General features: G+C 37.1%; 1 protein-coding gene across 3 annotated transcripts in view; it reads right to left on the reverse strand.

The window, feature by feature from the left end:
* The window catches only part of LOC115209360 (epithelial splicing regulatory protein 1), a 90857-nt gene extending 74244 nt beyond the window's left edge, over positions 1 to 16613 (reverse strand). For 2 of the 3 annotated variants that reach the window (XM_029777732.2, XM_029777731.2), the window contains exons 1-2: positions 15599 to 16613; positions 15108 to 15251 (exon numbers count right to left, since the gene is read on the reverse strand). In XM_029777732.2, the coding sequence (XP_029633592.1) occupies positions 15108 to 15251; positions 15599 to 15724 (270 nt within the window). In that variant the 5' untranslated portion in view covers positions 15725 to 16613. The remainder of the gene's footprint in view (positions 1 to 15107; positions 15252 to 15598) is intronic. The other variant, XM_029777734.2, reaches the window with a different exon arrangement.
* Between the last annotated feature and the right edge of the window lie 659 nt (positions 16614 to 17272).

The following is a 17272-nucleotide window of genomic DNA, read 5'->3' on the forward strand; positions in this document are numbered from 1 at the left end:
GTCGATTCTGCCAGCTCACCTCCGCCATTAGAGATAAGTGAATATTGACATAACTTTTTTATGGAAAGCATATTGGAGAGATTTATTAGTGTTCTAATGTTGGTAATGGAATAATAATAACAACAACAACAACTAGCCCAGAAGGAATATAAGAGACGCCACCACAATATAGCAAGGCTTGTCCATTGGGCACTTTGCAACGGGTATGAACTTGACAGAGCAAAAAATTGGTACGATCATAAACCTGAAAGCATCATCGAAAAAGATAATGCAAAAATCCTGTGGGATTTTATGATTTAGTGCGAACATGAGATAGAGAATAGAAAGCCAGACATAGTCATAATTGAGAAAGAAAACAAACAATGTTGGATCATAGGTATAGCATGCCCAGCTGACAACAAGGTATGCGATAAAGAAGAAAGAAAAGTCGATGGATATAACAGGTTAGCTTGGGAAGTTAAGCGGTTTTGGTTGATGAAAAAGGTGGTAGTAGTACCAATAATTGTCGGAGCCCTGGGAACAGTGAGTAAAAATCTTGAGAAGTACATGGAACAAATAAGGGCTGCAATTAGGGTGGAGCACTTGCAGAAAACAGCACTGCTTGGAACCGTTCGAATACTCTGGAAAGTGCTCGAAAAATACGAGGTGTTATCTTAGTTCACTGGTAGTGAACAGCTGATACCGCAGTACACCTCCAACGTTAGAAGCTGTGCAAAGGCAATAACAATAATAATAATAATAGTAATAATAATACAAACAACAACCTATCAGTTGCTGAGAAGTTCAGGACTGAAAGCAAAGACTGAATGTTTCATATTGGTGGTACAAGATCAAAGCTTGCTTACAAAAACGTCCATGCTAACATTATTCAAAACGGTTCTGGCCCTAAATGCAGATTCTGCATTTAGGGTCAAATGACTCAGAACAAGTCACTGATCTCATCGGAACATATATGAAGTGTATAACCTATTCCAGATCGAGTCCTGGTTTCCTAGGATAGGAAGACGCTCTCTTCGTACTAGATAGGTATAATAAAGTAGAAATGGAGAGATGTAAGAAACGCCCAATTAAATTCTTTAGAATTTTCGGGCAATCTGTTACTTAGAAAATAATTACTGTAAGATACATTTTTTTAATGTAACATTTAGTCTGGATACCGGGTTTGAACCACATGATAAACCGAACGAAAACCTAAGGTACTTAAATAAAATATCTAATCACCCACTCTCTATAATAAAAGGACTTATAAACAATATATCCAATCGAATATCTAGACTTTCGGCAAGTGAAATGAAATTTAATTCGCATGCACATTATTACAATGTAGCATTAGCTAGACCAAGTTATATTGAGAAAATCTATACCTAAAGATAATCGTATTAATGTACATAGTCACAATAATAATAGCACAAAACCATAATTAAGAGAAGAAATTATAAACATAAAATAGAGGAAGGTGGTCATAAGAAGGTAAAAGGCATAATAAAAAAAAACTAAAAGGGAAAATAGGGCTAATCTAAATATTAATTATAACTGGTAATGACCCTACCACAGATTATAGTAGTAGTCATAAACCGAACAAAAGTATAAAAGATGCAATGTTTTGTTGTATAATCCAATCTTCGGACAAGTATCATACAAAATTGCTAGGAACTTCTTTGCTGCATTGGAGAAGCAGTTTCCAAAATCTAATAAATACTATAAGATTTTTAATAGACATACAGTAAAAGTATCGTACACTACATCTAAAACGAATACTATATTCATAAACTCAATAATAGAAAGATAAACCCGGAGTTAACTAACAGAATTGGTGGAGGTAAAGATAGAATTGATTTATCTAAAAAGAATCGTAATAGTATAGAAGAAACTAATGAAGCACGTCCAAATGGCCATGACAGAAATAATAATGTAAAAAATAATATGATAAAATAATAATGGCAAAAATAATATGAGTAATAATAGATATGCTGAAAAATCTGAATGATAGAAGCGTTGGAAACAGCAACAAGGGTGGTAATGAAGAGTATATGAAGAGAACTAATAATAAGCACTGACACAATAAAGGGAAAATTAGAAATAGAAGAAAGACTGGTTACGACCGATTGGAAAACAATGTGATAAGCAATAATATTGGGTCATCCCATAAATAATGCGGTTTTTTTCAATTGCATGAACTACAAGTTGGAGGGGGACGATATAAACTACTTCCATGAACTTGTAAAAGCAGGTAGTAATTCTATCTTGTTCGTATTCTTAGTGCAAGTTTTGAAGAGTGCTGTTCGATTTTAACAGTTATTTTTTCAAAGCTATAATGGAAGTGTCAAAGAAGCATATTCAGCATATTTTGCTTTATGAGTTCAATAAAGGCAATGACGCAACAGAAAGTGCGAGGAATATTAATTCAGTATATGGGGATCGGACAATAAGCATAAACCAGTGTCAACGGTGGTTCCAGAAATTCCGAGCCGGAAACTACAACCTAGAAGACGAGCCTCGTCCTAAAAGTTCGGTAGAACTCGACGAGAACGTCCTGCACATCCTAGTGGAACAAAATCCGATCGTAACTGTTGAGGAACTAGTAGAGAAGCTTGGATTTGGTCATTCAACCATTCATCGACACCTGCGTGCCATCGGAAAAGTCAGCAAAATAGGTCAATGGGTTCCTCACAAACTTTCTGAGTCTAATCGCGCGCAGAGAGTGAATGTGTGCTCTTCTTTGCTGTCACGTCTCACGAATGAACATTTTTTGGACCGAATAGTGACTAGTGACGAGAAATGGGTTCTCTATGAAAATGTCAATTCACCGGGTAGGGAAAGGCGAAACACCGGCACCCCAAGCTAGAGAAGGTCTTCACCGACGTAAGGTGTTGTTAACTGTTTGGTGGGATACGAAAGGTTTAATCCACTCTGAACTTAGAAGCCCAAACCAAACGATAACAAATGATATCTACTGCGAGAAGAAAAACGACCATCTTTGGTTTCAAGACGAAAGGTGTTCTTCCCTCAGGATAATGCTCGGCCAAATACAGCGAGAATGACATTCCAAAGGCGAGGGCAGTTTGAATGGGAAACGATGCCCCACCCACCATATTCGCTGGACATTGCCCCATCTGATTATCATTTATTTTGCAGTCTTCAAAATCATTTGGACGGAAAAAATATAAATTCTGTAGATGAAGTCAGAACAGTATTGGAGGGGTATTTTTCGTCATGGACAAGTGAATTTTGGAAGAGAGGCCTTGCAAGTGTACCAGGTAGAGGGAAGAGCATTGTAGAAAATGAAGGAGAGTTTATTTTAGATTTTAAAAAAAATTTGTTTATCTTAAATTTGAAAAATAAAAGAAGTATTAAAAAACGCATTATTTATGGGATGACCCAATACTTTCAGTGACAGCAATGTATGTTCACTGAAAAATGAATGCCTTCGGAAGAACTTAATGTACAAATTCACAGTGAGAACGCTAGCAGTTGCATTTGGTGCGACTGCAGGTTCCTTCCAAAATCGATATTGAAACCATATTGTAGCCTTTAATAAGAGACACTGCACACCCCTCGATGACCTGGTCTAGAGACTTAAGGAAGGTACCGCGCAATACAACATTAAATGGTCGATAATAAAAAAAGGCATATCCATATAATGCGTTCTCGAGATTTTTCTAGTCTCTGTTCTGAGGAAGCCCTGTGCATTTCAATGAGTGCAGATGAACTGGCGCACAGGTTCTCCGAAACAGTTATAAGATGCAACTGAAGATTAAAATGTTTCATTTCGCAGTTTTGTAAAAACAATTAACGTTTGAAACTCTATCCAATCAATCTACATCAACCCTCCTCTCTCTATCATTTTATGTATTTGTCTCGGGTTTTCAAAATAGTTCCATGTATGTTAGAAGAATATATACGATTATGTCAGATTGTATTATCTATCTCAATATTTTACAAACGGTATGAATGTATGTAAGAGGTGTACATACGTGCATATATAAATAGATGTATATATGTATGTAGGTATAAAACAATGTGCGTTACTTTGTGCGTGGTTGTCTGGGGCAATGTACATGCGGGGCGGGTATCTTTTTGTCTTTCTTATTGTTTGAAAGCAGCGCATAAAAACTAGACGATAATAAATTAACTTTAAACAGAGACTCATTCTAGACTAGGATGGGGAATTGTTTTGTCGCGAGAAAAAGGAGGGTAATTCAGATTTTTTAAAGAGACAAGGAAACAGTTCTGAAGGACTGAAGTGATCTGTCTTAACTTCCTTATCAATTTATCATCATTAAACGCCTTATTTTATTCTGTAGTCTGTTAAGTGGAGGCGCAATGGCCCAGTGGTTAGGGCAGCGGACTCGCGGTCATAGGATTGTGGTTTTGTAAGTGTTTATTGAGCGAAGACACTTAAAGCTCCAAGAGGCTCCGGCAGGGGATGGTGGCGAACCCTGCTGTACTCTTTCACCACAACTTCCTCTCACTCTTTTTTCCTCTTTCTGTTGTACCTGTATTTCAAAGGGGCCAGCCTTGTCACACTCTGATTCTCCCCAAGGACTACGTTAAGAGTACACGTGTCTGCGGAGTGCTCAGCCACTTACAGGTTAATTTCACGAACAGGCTGTTCCGTTGATCGCATCAACTGGAACCCTCGTCGTTGCAACAGACGGACTGCCGGAAGAAGTCTGTTTAGAAGTCTGACCATTCTGAATGAAAGTCAACATTTACGCTTGAGTGACTGCGTGTCTGCGTGCGCGCACATGCGTGTATGAATGTAACATGTGCATGTAAGTTGCATAAAAATAACAATAGCCGTCACTCGCAAGCGAATATGACTTCGTTATAAAGTAATATATTTTAGTATAATTGCCTTTGTAGTCGGGAACAGACACAGGCATTTTTTCTTCCCACTCCACAATCATTGACTCAGCTGTCACATCCAGGATGTGGCAGCTGGAGAGAGGAAGGGACGTGTATATATATATATATATATATATATCACCGTGACCGACCAGGCCACCAGATGTTGTTACACATCGCTGGTCACAATGCGCTTCACATTGTTTTAGCCTTCAAATGTCGCCACCCCGCTGGCTAAGCGAGCAAGCCAACAGAAGAAAGAGTGAGAGAAAGTTGTGGCGAAAGAGTACAGCAGGGATCGCCACCACCCCCTGCCGGAGCCTCGTGGAGCTTTAGGTGCTTTCGCTCAATAAACACTCACAACGCCCGGTCTGGGAATCGAAACCACGATCCTACGACCGCGAGTCCGCTGCCCTAACCACTAGGCCATTGCGCCTCCATACACACACACACATATATATATATATGAAAACTCCGAATATATATATATATATATGTGACTCCGACACTCGGGTTGTTCGGGCTTAGCCCGAGTATAAGTTTAGTAGATTTAGTAAAGTGAACGCGTATTTGCAAGCTGATTTAATTTCTGCCAGCACTGACTTCAAGTATGTAATTGCAGCCAATAACTCGGGCTTCTTTTATTGAGCCTGGTCACTGTTCATTTCTTTTCGTTCAGCGTCTGGCGGTCGTCTTAGAGGTGTCCTGTGTCAAAAAATATCATTCGTAGCAGACGTTCTCTCGGTATCGTTCACAAGAGTCTGACTCGAGCTCAGAAGTTACAGCCCGAGTTGCTATCTCTAATCGTAAAAATTAAAAGTAATTCAAATTCTATTTTTTCTTGAAACAATGAATTTCTATAGAGATTAGGATTTAAATTCCAATCTATGTAAAGTTTGCGTTCTACAATATTCTTAAAGGAACACAAAATTATCCAGCCTGGTCGGTGTAAAAGACTAACTGGCATCTCTTGTCAAGTGTACAGGCGACAGTCAGATCGCTAGTGTTTGTTGTGCACTCCGCTGTCGTTATTTGATTGTCTGTGTGTAAAAATCACTTGTGTTTTGCGGGATTGCTTTATTTTTACTCCTAACTTAGAAATAGAGAAATACATAGTGTTCGATATAGAAATAGGCTATTTGGGGCTAGAAATAAAGCGGAAAACGGGAAATTCTTCGAGCAGGCATGTGTCTTATGCGACATCGGTGATGGGCCCGAGTGACGCTGAGGGCCTGAGTCGTCTCTGATATATATATATATATATATATATATATATATATATATATATATATGTGTGTGTGTGTGTGTGTGTGTGTGTGTGTGGAGAGAGAGAGAGATGGGAGCTGTACTAACACTTGGGTTGGTAATCGTTTTCAGCTGAGTAAATTAGGAATATGAAATGATCCGTCTTATTGAAGGACACAGTGCGCAACTCCGTCCACGAATCGAACCCATGACATTATAATTGTGAATCCTACACCTTTACCACTTGACTACGTGCCCTCACAGAAATTGTGTTTATTACAGTTTGAATTATTTTTAAATCTCTGAGGAGTTTCTGTGTGGTAAGTAGCTTTCTCCCCAACCACATGATTCTAGGTTCAGTCTCACTGCGTGGTACCTTGGGCAAGTGTCCTCTACTATAGCCTCGAGCTGATAAAAGCCTTGCAAATGGATTTGGTAGAGGGAAACTGAACGAAGCCCGTCGTATATATATATATATATATATATATATATATATACACGTATGTGTGTGCGTGTGTATATGTGTGTGTGATCACTGCTTGACACTTGGACCTCTGTACATATTTTTATTTTTTGAAGCCTGATACTTAGTTAATCGGTCTCTTTTGCCGAACCGCTAAGTTACGAGGATGTAAATACACCAACACCGACTGTCAGGCGGTGGATGGAGGGTGAATAAATGCGCGCGCACGTGGACACATAAACACACATACACGACGGCCTTCTTTCAGTTTCCGTCTACCAAATCCACTCGCACGGCTTTGGTCGGCCCGAGGCTATAGTAGAAAACACTTGCCCAAGGTGCCACGCAGTGGGACCGAACCCGAAACCATGTGGTTGGCAAGCAAGCTTCTTAACACGCAGCCACGCCTGCGCTTGCATGTCAGCTACTGATACACGGAGAATACACCTGCATCAGTGGAGGTTGAAAAACGGATGGCAACCACCCTGGCTACTCTATACATGCCCTGTACTGTTCTCTATTTTGTACTGTCGATGTTATTTAGTTGCAAATCAGCGTTCATCGAACATATGACGAAAGACGTTCCAGTTGTGACCATCTTGTCTTTTTCATAGGCGTCTAAGACTACATTAGCGTGATGTGTCCTCTCGGTTGCCTTTGGTCATGGGTCAACTTAATCATGGTTGATCTGCTTTTTAATAACAATAACTATTTAAGATCATTTGTATTGTTAATGTGTCTGAGAAAAGCATGAAGTTCACAAAATCTTATGACCTCCAAGTTTTATAAATCTAACGGCCTATTTAGGGAATGGGTTACTTTAATACAAGGAAATTCTTTACTTTGGCAAAGAAGGTTCTGCTATTGTAAATGTTTGGTTGTTACAAACTATTACACGAAGGCCGTGATTTACATATTTGACGGATATTTTCCTCATCTTATTTATTGTTAGCACAACGTTTTGGCTGATATACCCTCCAGCCTTCAACAGGTGTCTTGGGGAAATTTCGGACCTGGGGTTTCATGCATAAGGTATTTTTCGTTGTTGTTGTTGTTATAATTATTATTATTGAGGTCACTGCCTGGAACGAGAACCCAGGTTCGAAATTTCCCCAAAGCACCTGATGAAGGCTGGGAAGTATATCAGCTGAAACGTTGTGTTAACAACAAACAAGATGAGGATAAATATCCGTCAAATGTAAATAATGTACATAATTCCTCATCTCTTAAATATAGAACTGCCTAAATACCAATCTTGAGAAATAAGGCTTCTCAAAACCAGAAAGGAGAAAACTAATTCGAAGACTACAGATTCAATCCGTCATTGGAACAGTAAAAATCTGTAAAACATTCCAGAAGTTTATCATTTAAGTATATATGAGCTGTCTAGATATGCAACTATATGCATGAGAATACATACATAAAGCAAAGCATACATACATACACTGTTGATGTTGAAATTCCAACGAAGGAGCCTTGGATTTGGGTTAGATACCGTTTTTTTCTCGATTAGCAAGAAATCTTGAAATAAAACTGAATAATGACATACATTCATATCTGCAACACCTTAAGATTTAAAGAACGATGAACAAAACAAGATGCTTTCTTTCACAACCTAAAAATTAACACTAAATAGGAGAGAGAGAGAGAGAGAGAGAGAGAGAGAGAGAGAGAGAGAGAGAGAGAGAGAGAGAGAAAACATACATATTTGAACGTATACACATACAGTAACAAAACATATTCACCTGTTTTCTATTGAGACATACACACCCACGGGTGCAAGTTTATCCACACGTACACTCATATGCACGTTATGGTAACACTCATAATAAGGATAGGTATAGACTGCATAAGGAGTACACTGGTCACCCTGTATTTCAGATTTTTGAAAACCTTAACCCATTGCCTGCCATGAGCCCCATTTGGGGATCTGCTAAAAACAGTCTCACTGCTGGTTGTTCGTTGTATTTAAAGTGAATTACTTATGTATCAGGTCATCCCATAAGTTCTGTCCGAATTTTAAATAAAGAAAACAACTGATCAAATGTTATATTTAATTGAAATTTAATCATCAGTGTACTTTCCCTGATTATCTATGACTTCCTTCTATCTATTTACAAGATTTTTAATCCCATCAATATAAAACTCTTTTGGTTTCAAAGCGAAGAACTCTGAAATGTTAATTTCGACCTCCTCCTGACTTGCGAAAGTTATGTCCCTCAAATGATTCTGTAAACTACGAAACAAATGGTAGTCTGAAGGAGCAAGGTCGGGAGAATAAGGTGGATGAGGAATTTTTTCCCAACCTAGCTCTTGGCTTGCGAAAGTTATGTTCCCCAAATCATTCTGTAAACTACGAAATAAATGGCAGTCTGAAGGAGCAAGGTTAGGAGAATAAGGTGGATGAGGAATTTTTTCCCAAACAAGCTCTTCGATCTTCTGTGATGTGGTCTTTGCAGTGTGGGGTCGCGCATTGTTTTGATAAAACATCACTCCTTTTCGATTCACTAAAGTGGGTCTTTTTTTCTTCAAAGCTTGGTTCAAACGCTCTAATTGCTGACAGTAGATTGCATTTGCAGAGGTATGTTTAACAATATTTAGTAATTAAAGTCTGTGATTATTAGCTCTGGATAATTCTAGAAGACATTTTATGTCATAAATCGCAATTTTTGAACTACAAAAATATTGGCTGTTATTGAAAACGTTTTTTTTTTGGGGGGGGGCATTTCCCATCTATATCATTCATTGATATTTCATATACATTCCCATTTGACACTATAGTTTAAAAATTAGTTTTTAAAAAATGTTTATTATTGCAATTGAATAGCAAAGGATAAATGTGCTTTTTTTCAGCGATCCCCTTTTGGGACTTTCCGAAAAATTTATCATAATTTCCAAAATAATTCACATATGTAGAAAATTTAAATACTATATATTACTTTAACTCCTAAGACACCTGGAAAAGCCAAGAAATATGAGTAAAAAATTCGGCAGTGAATGGATTCAATACTGAATTTGATGGCATTTAGGACGCCTTTTTTTTTTCTTCTTCTTCTACTTTTCGAAAAAATATTTACAAAAATCATCCCAAATCCTATAAGTGAGTTTGGTGCTTCCTCAAAGTTTAAAGCATTTAAAACTCTCTTTGTCCTGAATATGCGCTGCTGAAATTGAGATGCAGCTAATGTGCCCGTGTGTTTTTTAGGCCATCAGACATTTTTAACCTACAGACCCCTTTGGTTCGCATTTTCCTCTACTGGACCCTAAAAAAGATCCTATTATATTTTAATAGCTAAATATTATTAGAAATTGTTTTCTTTTATTTGTTTCAGTCATTTGACTGCGGCCATGCTGGAGTACCGCCTTTAGTCGAACAAATCGACCCCAGGACTTGTTCTTTATAAGCCTATTCTGTCGGTTTCTTTTGCCGAACTGCTAGGTTACGGAGACGTAAACACACCAACAGCGGTTGTCAAGCGATGGTGGGAGTACAAATACAGATACACAAACACACACACATATATATACGACGGGCTTCTTTCAGTTTCCGTCTACCAAATCTACTCACTTGGCTTTGGTCGGCCCGAGGCTATAGTAGAAGACACCGGCCCAAAGTGACACGCAGTGGGGCTGAACCCTAAACCATGTGGTTGGGAAGCAAGCTTCTTACCACACAGCCACGCCTGCTCCTAAAAAATTGTTAAAATATTTTGTGCATAGCAGAAGTTTAACCAGTCTACTGGGCATTTTAATAAACTTTTATGTGGACCCCAACGGGTCATATGACTCTCTCCCCCCCCCACCGTCCCGGGTTATATGGACTCCGGCTGAGAACGAAATGGTATATGCCATAGGTAAAAAAAAAAGCAAAGAAACTGAAGTCGTATAAAGATAGGCATGTGTCCATGATGCGATGCACGCGCACACATATGTATGTGTGTGTGTGTGTGTGTTTATCCTTTTCTCTCGATATACAGGTCAGGCTATATTTATAGCGGTTAATAAATTTAAAATAAAACTAGTTTTAATTAGCACACCCCTCTCTTTATATATATATATATATATATATATACACACCACACACACACACATATATATCTTCAACGAGGACAGGCCAAGGCAAGCAGTGTTCGTGACAGAAAGTGAATTCAGTAGTTCAAATATTGATTTCTTCCCAACAAGTTCTTCACCAATCTCTCTATATTTCTAAAACTTTGACATGGTTTCAACCGAGATTAAAATAAATAAATGAAGCCACTTTTCTGTCAGCTGTTACTTGGCTAAGTGACCAAGTCACAGCTGACACGTACGCGCTGGATAGATACATATACACCTATAGTATGCTTATTACACACACACACATTTGTATGTGTGTGTGTGTATATATATATATATATACACACACACACACTCATTTGTATATGTCTACATGAAATATATTCGTTACACACACCGTTGTATATACATCCACCTACGGTATGGTTTATCACACGCATACAGACCGATGTATACACTTACCTATGTTTTTATACACATGTATTTGCATACATCTGTTTTCAGTATGTTCTATACACATTATACACGTTTATATACAATCTACACACCTTATGTTTTATGCACGGCTACCCACGCTCTTTTACCCACTTTATGTTCTACACACACACACACACACACGCATACACACAATTGTATATACCTATACACGTTCTTTACACACACAATTGTATGTATATATACATGAATATATATATATATTTATATATATGTATCTTTATCTTTTATCTTTTACTTGTTTCAGTCATTTGACTGCGGCCATGCTGGAGCACCGCCTTTAGTCGAGCAAATCGACCCCGGGACTTATTCTTTGTAAGCCCAGTACTTATTCTATCGGTACTTATTTGCCGAACTGCTAAGGTGTGTGTATATATATATATATATATATATATATATATATAAAAGCAGTAATCCCTCGACTATCGCGGGTGTTACGTTCCAAAAAACCCCGCGATAGGTGAAAATCCGCGAAGTAGAAACAGTAATGTACTGTATATTTTTTTTAATTATTTTTATAATTTGTATCTATTTATTTGATTATAAATGCAAAACAACAGCACAAAGGACAAGTCGACGTAAGTTTAAGTAATAAACCGCAATATGGCGAGGGACTATTGTGTGTGTGTGTGTATATATATATATATATATATATATATGCACACACACACACATATAGTATGTTCTATACAAATACACACACACATACTTGTATACATCTCCACCATATGTTGTTTAAACACACGCATCTACTTCCAGTTTGTTCCTCTCTTTCACACTCACACATACATACATACATACATACATACATACACACACACACACACACAGAGTTTCAAATAACTTGAAAATAAACAGTTGAAACATAAGGCACTCGTTTGTCTTCTCTGGACATTTTCGATGTTTACCGTTCCGGGAAGGGGAATGGAGCGCTGTGACATTCATGCCTTTCCCTGGAGTATTGTCAAAAGCTGAATTGATATGTATGGATGCGTGTTTGTATGCATATATATATATATATATATATATATTTGCGGGTGTATGTGTGTTGTATGTATGTATGTGCCGATGTGTATGTTTATATATGTACGTATTACATGTTGGATATACGTGTATTTGTATACAAATACAACACACACACACGCTGATGCTTGTTTTTATGTTTAGTTATAATCAAAGCAATTTTACATTAATCTGAGGCATTACTCTACCCAACGATGGCTTAACCGGCCGAAACTTCGAAGTCGCTCTCAACAATATCCTTCTTTAAGAATACACACATACATACATATATACTTACATACTCACACACGCATACATACATAATACATACATACATATATACACACACATACATATATACATACATACATATATATACTCACACACGTACACACATATATACTTACACACATACACGCACACATACATACATATATACTTACATACTCACACACGCACACATACATAATACATACATATATACACACACATACATATATATATATACATACATATATACTCACACACGTACACATACACACATATATACTTACACACACACGCACACACAAATACATACATATGCATAATATATACACTCACACACACACACACACGAAGAGGTGCTGAAAAGTTCCTGGCTTTAAGGGTGTCGCGGAAGGTCTGGCTGGAGGCCTAACCTTCCGAGGTCTTTTACAAGGCTGAGAAAAACTGAAGGACCTCTGCAATCTGTGTGAGAATCTGAGAAAGGAATATTTTGAATAGAATCATAATTAAATGATCCTCCCGTGTTCTCTTTTACCCCCAAACCAGGAAGTTTTCAGCACCCCGTCGTACAGAAAGAGGGGGGAGAGGAAGGAGGTGTACACATGTATGTTGGTTCCGATGTATGTATGTATGTATGTATGTATGTATGTATGTATGCCCAAATCTTTGTATACTTAAGTATTAAGTTAACGCGACTTTGTTCAACGATATGACAGCAATACTTGTTAAACAACAAATATATATATATACCACAAAGCGTCAATATGCAATCACCATTGTTAAACTTGATTATCACCATAATATAACATATTGTATGAACGTGTCAACTGGTTTCCTTGAAAAAGGCGATACTGTCACAGCATTCTAGAGAACAATTTACGATTATATCGAAACAAACGAATATAAATTAGCATTGATTTATTTTTCAGTTTATTTATTTATTTGCTGCTTTTTAAGTCAGTAAATTTCGTATGTACAACCAACCAGCTGATTTCCGTTTCTGTCCGGCAACACGAAAGAACTTGCCAACACTGGTTGACATATTAAGAGAGGAGAAAAAAAAAAGGGGATGTATGTACCAACACACACACACACACACATAAACATGTTGACGCGCGCGCGTAAATTTATTAATCTTAGACAAGAATATGACTGGCAGTGACCTCGTCGAACGCTGGCTTAACTGGCCGAAACTTCGAAGTCACTATCAATAATATTGTTGCTTAAGAATAATAAAGTTTTACTCTACAGAAATATAGAGTAACCCTCCAGATTAATGTAAAATTGTTTTTATTATTACTGAATATAAAAGCAAACGTTAATATGTGTGTGTATGTATGTATGTATGTATGTATGTATGTATGCATGCATGTATGTACGTACGTATGAGTGTATGTATGTGTGTGTGTATGTATGTATGTGTGTGTATGTAGGTATGTGTGTATGTATGTGCGTGTATGTGTGTATATATATGTGTACGTATGTGTGTATGCATGCGTGTATCTGTATGTGTGTGTATGTACGTATGTGTGTGTGCATGTATGTGTGTATATGTATGCAGGAGTGTGTATATATATGTGTGTATATGTATGTGTGCATGTATGTATGTGTGTATGTATGCTTATATATGCGAGCCCACACGATGGGTGGAGTAAAATAGTATTTTTATAGAAGCTGGAAAAACTTCACACACTCTTACCAGAGTTTCACGGGACTGATCATCAGACAGTCACAGTCGTATTCTAAACAAGTTTGTGAAGTTTTTTCAGCTTTGATAAAAACTATATATATATATATATGTGTGTGTGTGTGTATAGAGAGAGAGAGAGAGAGGGAGATTTCAACATTCCAAATTCATATATAGATGTTATATTTGTGTGAGGTATGTATAAAAGTAAAAAATGCAGGAAAATATTTTCCGCAAGCTAATATCAAAACTCCTATTAACAAATGAAACACATGTAATGGGGAATAAATAATACCCAAAAAAGTTTCCAACCCCCTGTTCATATATATATATATATATATATATAAACACACAGACACACACACACACACACACACCACACGTACACAGAGACTAAAACAGACATATACACATACACTCATCAATGAGCGAATCACTAAAGAAAATTGTGGAATTTCTTTGCGAAGTTTGTTTCAAGATAAACCATTTTATATCTTTCGCAACAGAAAGCCAAAAAATTCGTTTTAAAGTTCTTTTACAAAAAGCTTTACAGTCAGAGGAGTTGTTAAGTAAATGTTGATTTAATGAGGAAATTAGTAAAACTCGATATAAAGAGAAGAAAAGGGTGAAATTATTGTTTCATCTTTCATGATTTAATTATGTATTTACATTGGAAACCGGGAAAATAGTGTATTTTATTGTGGTTTTCATGAAATTCGAGACTGCTTCCACCATACAGGAGTCATGTCATCAACCGGTATCAACTGACAAGATATTTACAGTTTAAAAGCAGAAGAAATACTAGATTGATTGAATAACCGGATAGATCGTTATCCAAATAGAAAGACATTGTTTAATAAAAAGTGAATTGTGATGAAGTCTTTCTAATGAAAGATCGATCGCTACAATCAATCAATAGTCGTGAAACACATTTGGAAATTTATAAAACATAACGACGATCGAGTCGAGACGTGGACTGACAGGAAGTAAGAAAGTTGTTTAAAAGTTTAGAAATCGTGTTGAATGTAATAAAAGGATGCAAACCTCGTCAAGAACATGTTCTAAGGGCTGTGAGTTTTTGATAACCTCTTCCTCAAGACCTGTCTCTATTTTACAATCTTCGGTTAGTAAAGTTTCCGAAATTTCATTTGGTTGGGGCTTCACGAAATGTTGTTGTAGCGCAACCACCTGTAGAAGTATGTTTATAAGAAGGATTAAATAAGATCTAAACTAAACTAGGATTAAATCAGATTATTTCTTAAAATGTATGTATAAACATTTTTTTTTCTCAAAGAATATTTATAAGATTATTTTAAAAACATGAATATTTGAGATGTTTTTAAATGTTAAAAAGTAGATCGAGAAGAAATGAAAATATTTAAATATTTAATTATGCAAACTAATCAGTTTGTTTTCTAAATTAAAAATTTTCGTATACATTAAAGGCAAGTTGAAATCAATATTAACAAGGCAAAGTGAGGTGTTGGCTGAGAGAGAGGGGAGTTTTAGAGAAGTTTTGTTTGTGTCTACATTACCTTATTGTTGGTGACATCGTAGAGTAAATAGACCAGCAGTACAATTTGTTCTTCGTCAACACCCAGCTCTTCGCAGTTTTTCCCAGTTGTGGCACAAAATAAAGCTAAGATATGTGAGGTAGCCATCCTTTTACGGAGCCGAGGGAGATGAACAAGGAAAAAACTAAGAGGAAGAAAAGAGAAGAGAAAAAAAACCCCAAAACACTACAGAAGCCAGTCTTGACTCTTGGTGTTTTTGCTAAGAAGGTGTTTTGTATTAAGAGTGCCACATTACCTGTAGCCCAACTTCTTTTGAATAAGACCCTAGCTGATTGGATGAATTCATCTAACGTGGCATTGACTGGATATCTTAGTTGGTATTCCGCGCTTGCGCGCAGGTGTGTTTTTACCTGTTGATTAACCAGCCGAGTAACACAAGCAAGCTGTTACAGTATAAAAAAAAATCCGCTCGTACCCAGGTGATTGATTCGCGCAAGTGAATGACAACACTTGTAAAGGGTATCATTTAAGTAACTCTCGCTTGAGGGTACATGAATAAGCCACGGTTTTATATATCCACCCGACTCCACCCAAAAATACCGACTCGGAAACTTTTTTCTTAGCTAATTGATGTGTGTGTGTTAACCTCTTCCTTTCTCCTTCCCCTTCTCTCTCTCTCTCTCTCTCTCTTTCTTTCTCTCTTTCTTTCTCTCACCTGTTGCTGATATTGTTGACTACTATAATCAGATATCTACCGGACTGACTCAAAACAAAGATAGCAGCAGTTAACACATCAACAATAACTGCAACAACAATATACGAAAGGGCGCGATAACTTAAAAGTTACTTTCTCCGGTGATAAAGTTTCTTTAACAATGGAATTCCTTGAAGATCAAGAAGGATGACAAAAAACGACACAAAGTTCCTGATAACCAAAAGAAATTAACACACACTTATCTCTATACGTATATCTTGTCATCGTATCTTTCTTCCGATGCTGGCACAAATATATTTATGTATTCCAGTCGCATGGAGGGAGACATTTTTGACCTATCCTAGTTTTTTTTCTCCTTCCCCCCTCTCTCTCGCTCTCTTTCTCTCTCTCACTCACTCTCACTAACCTCGGTACAATTATTTAGTAGCTAATTACCCATTATCAATCCCATTCATCAGAGATGTCAAGTTTACAGAGAATAACTCGTATCGCAATGATTTTGTTTTTCTCTTCCTCCAAATCAGTTCTTTCTGACAGAACAAGAATTTTACGAAATAAAGCATTTTACTTTCTGTGTCGAAACCGGAAGAATTCGATGCTTTTGTGTTCTTCTTATTATTTTTATTTCTTCTTCAACCAATTGGACGTTGTCGGTAAATTCTCCTCCTTTATAAAGCTGATGAGTCGACAGAGACCTAATTAGTTGACAAAATTAGTGAATTACATACAGCTAATTGCTCCCCGTTGTTGTCTCTACTACATAAAATTTGTATTTCATTTATTCTCTCTTAATTCGGGCGGCAACAGACGACAACATGAAGTTGTGGATCTGATGGCTTCGCGATCTCTTAAGGCCGATACTGAGAAAACAGCAGTGGTGGTGGTCGTGATGGGATTTAGGATAGAGAGAAAGTGAAGAATAATAATTTTCAGGTATGGCTCTATGGTAAAAAGCTTGCTTCCCAATCACATGGTCCTGG

This window comes from Octopus sinensis, linkage group LG3, assembly GCF_006345805.1.
Source record: "Octopus sinensis linkage group LG3, ASM634580v1, whole genome shotgun sequence".
Classification (NCBI taxonomy): domain Eukaryota; kingdom Metazoa; phylum Mollusca; class Cephalopoda; order Octopoda; family Octopodidae; genus Octopus; species Octopus sinensis.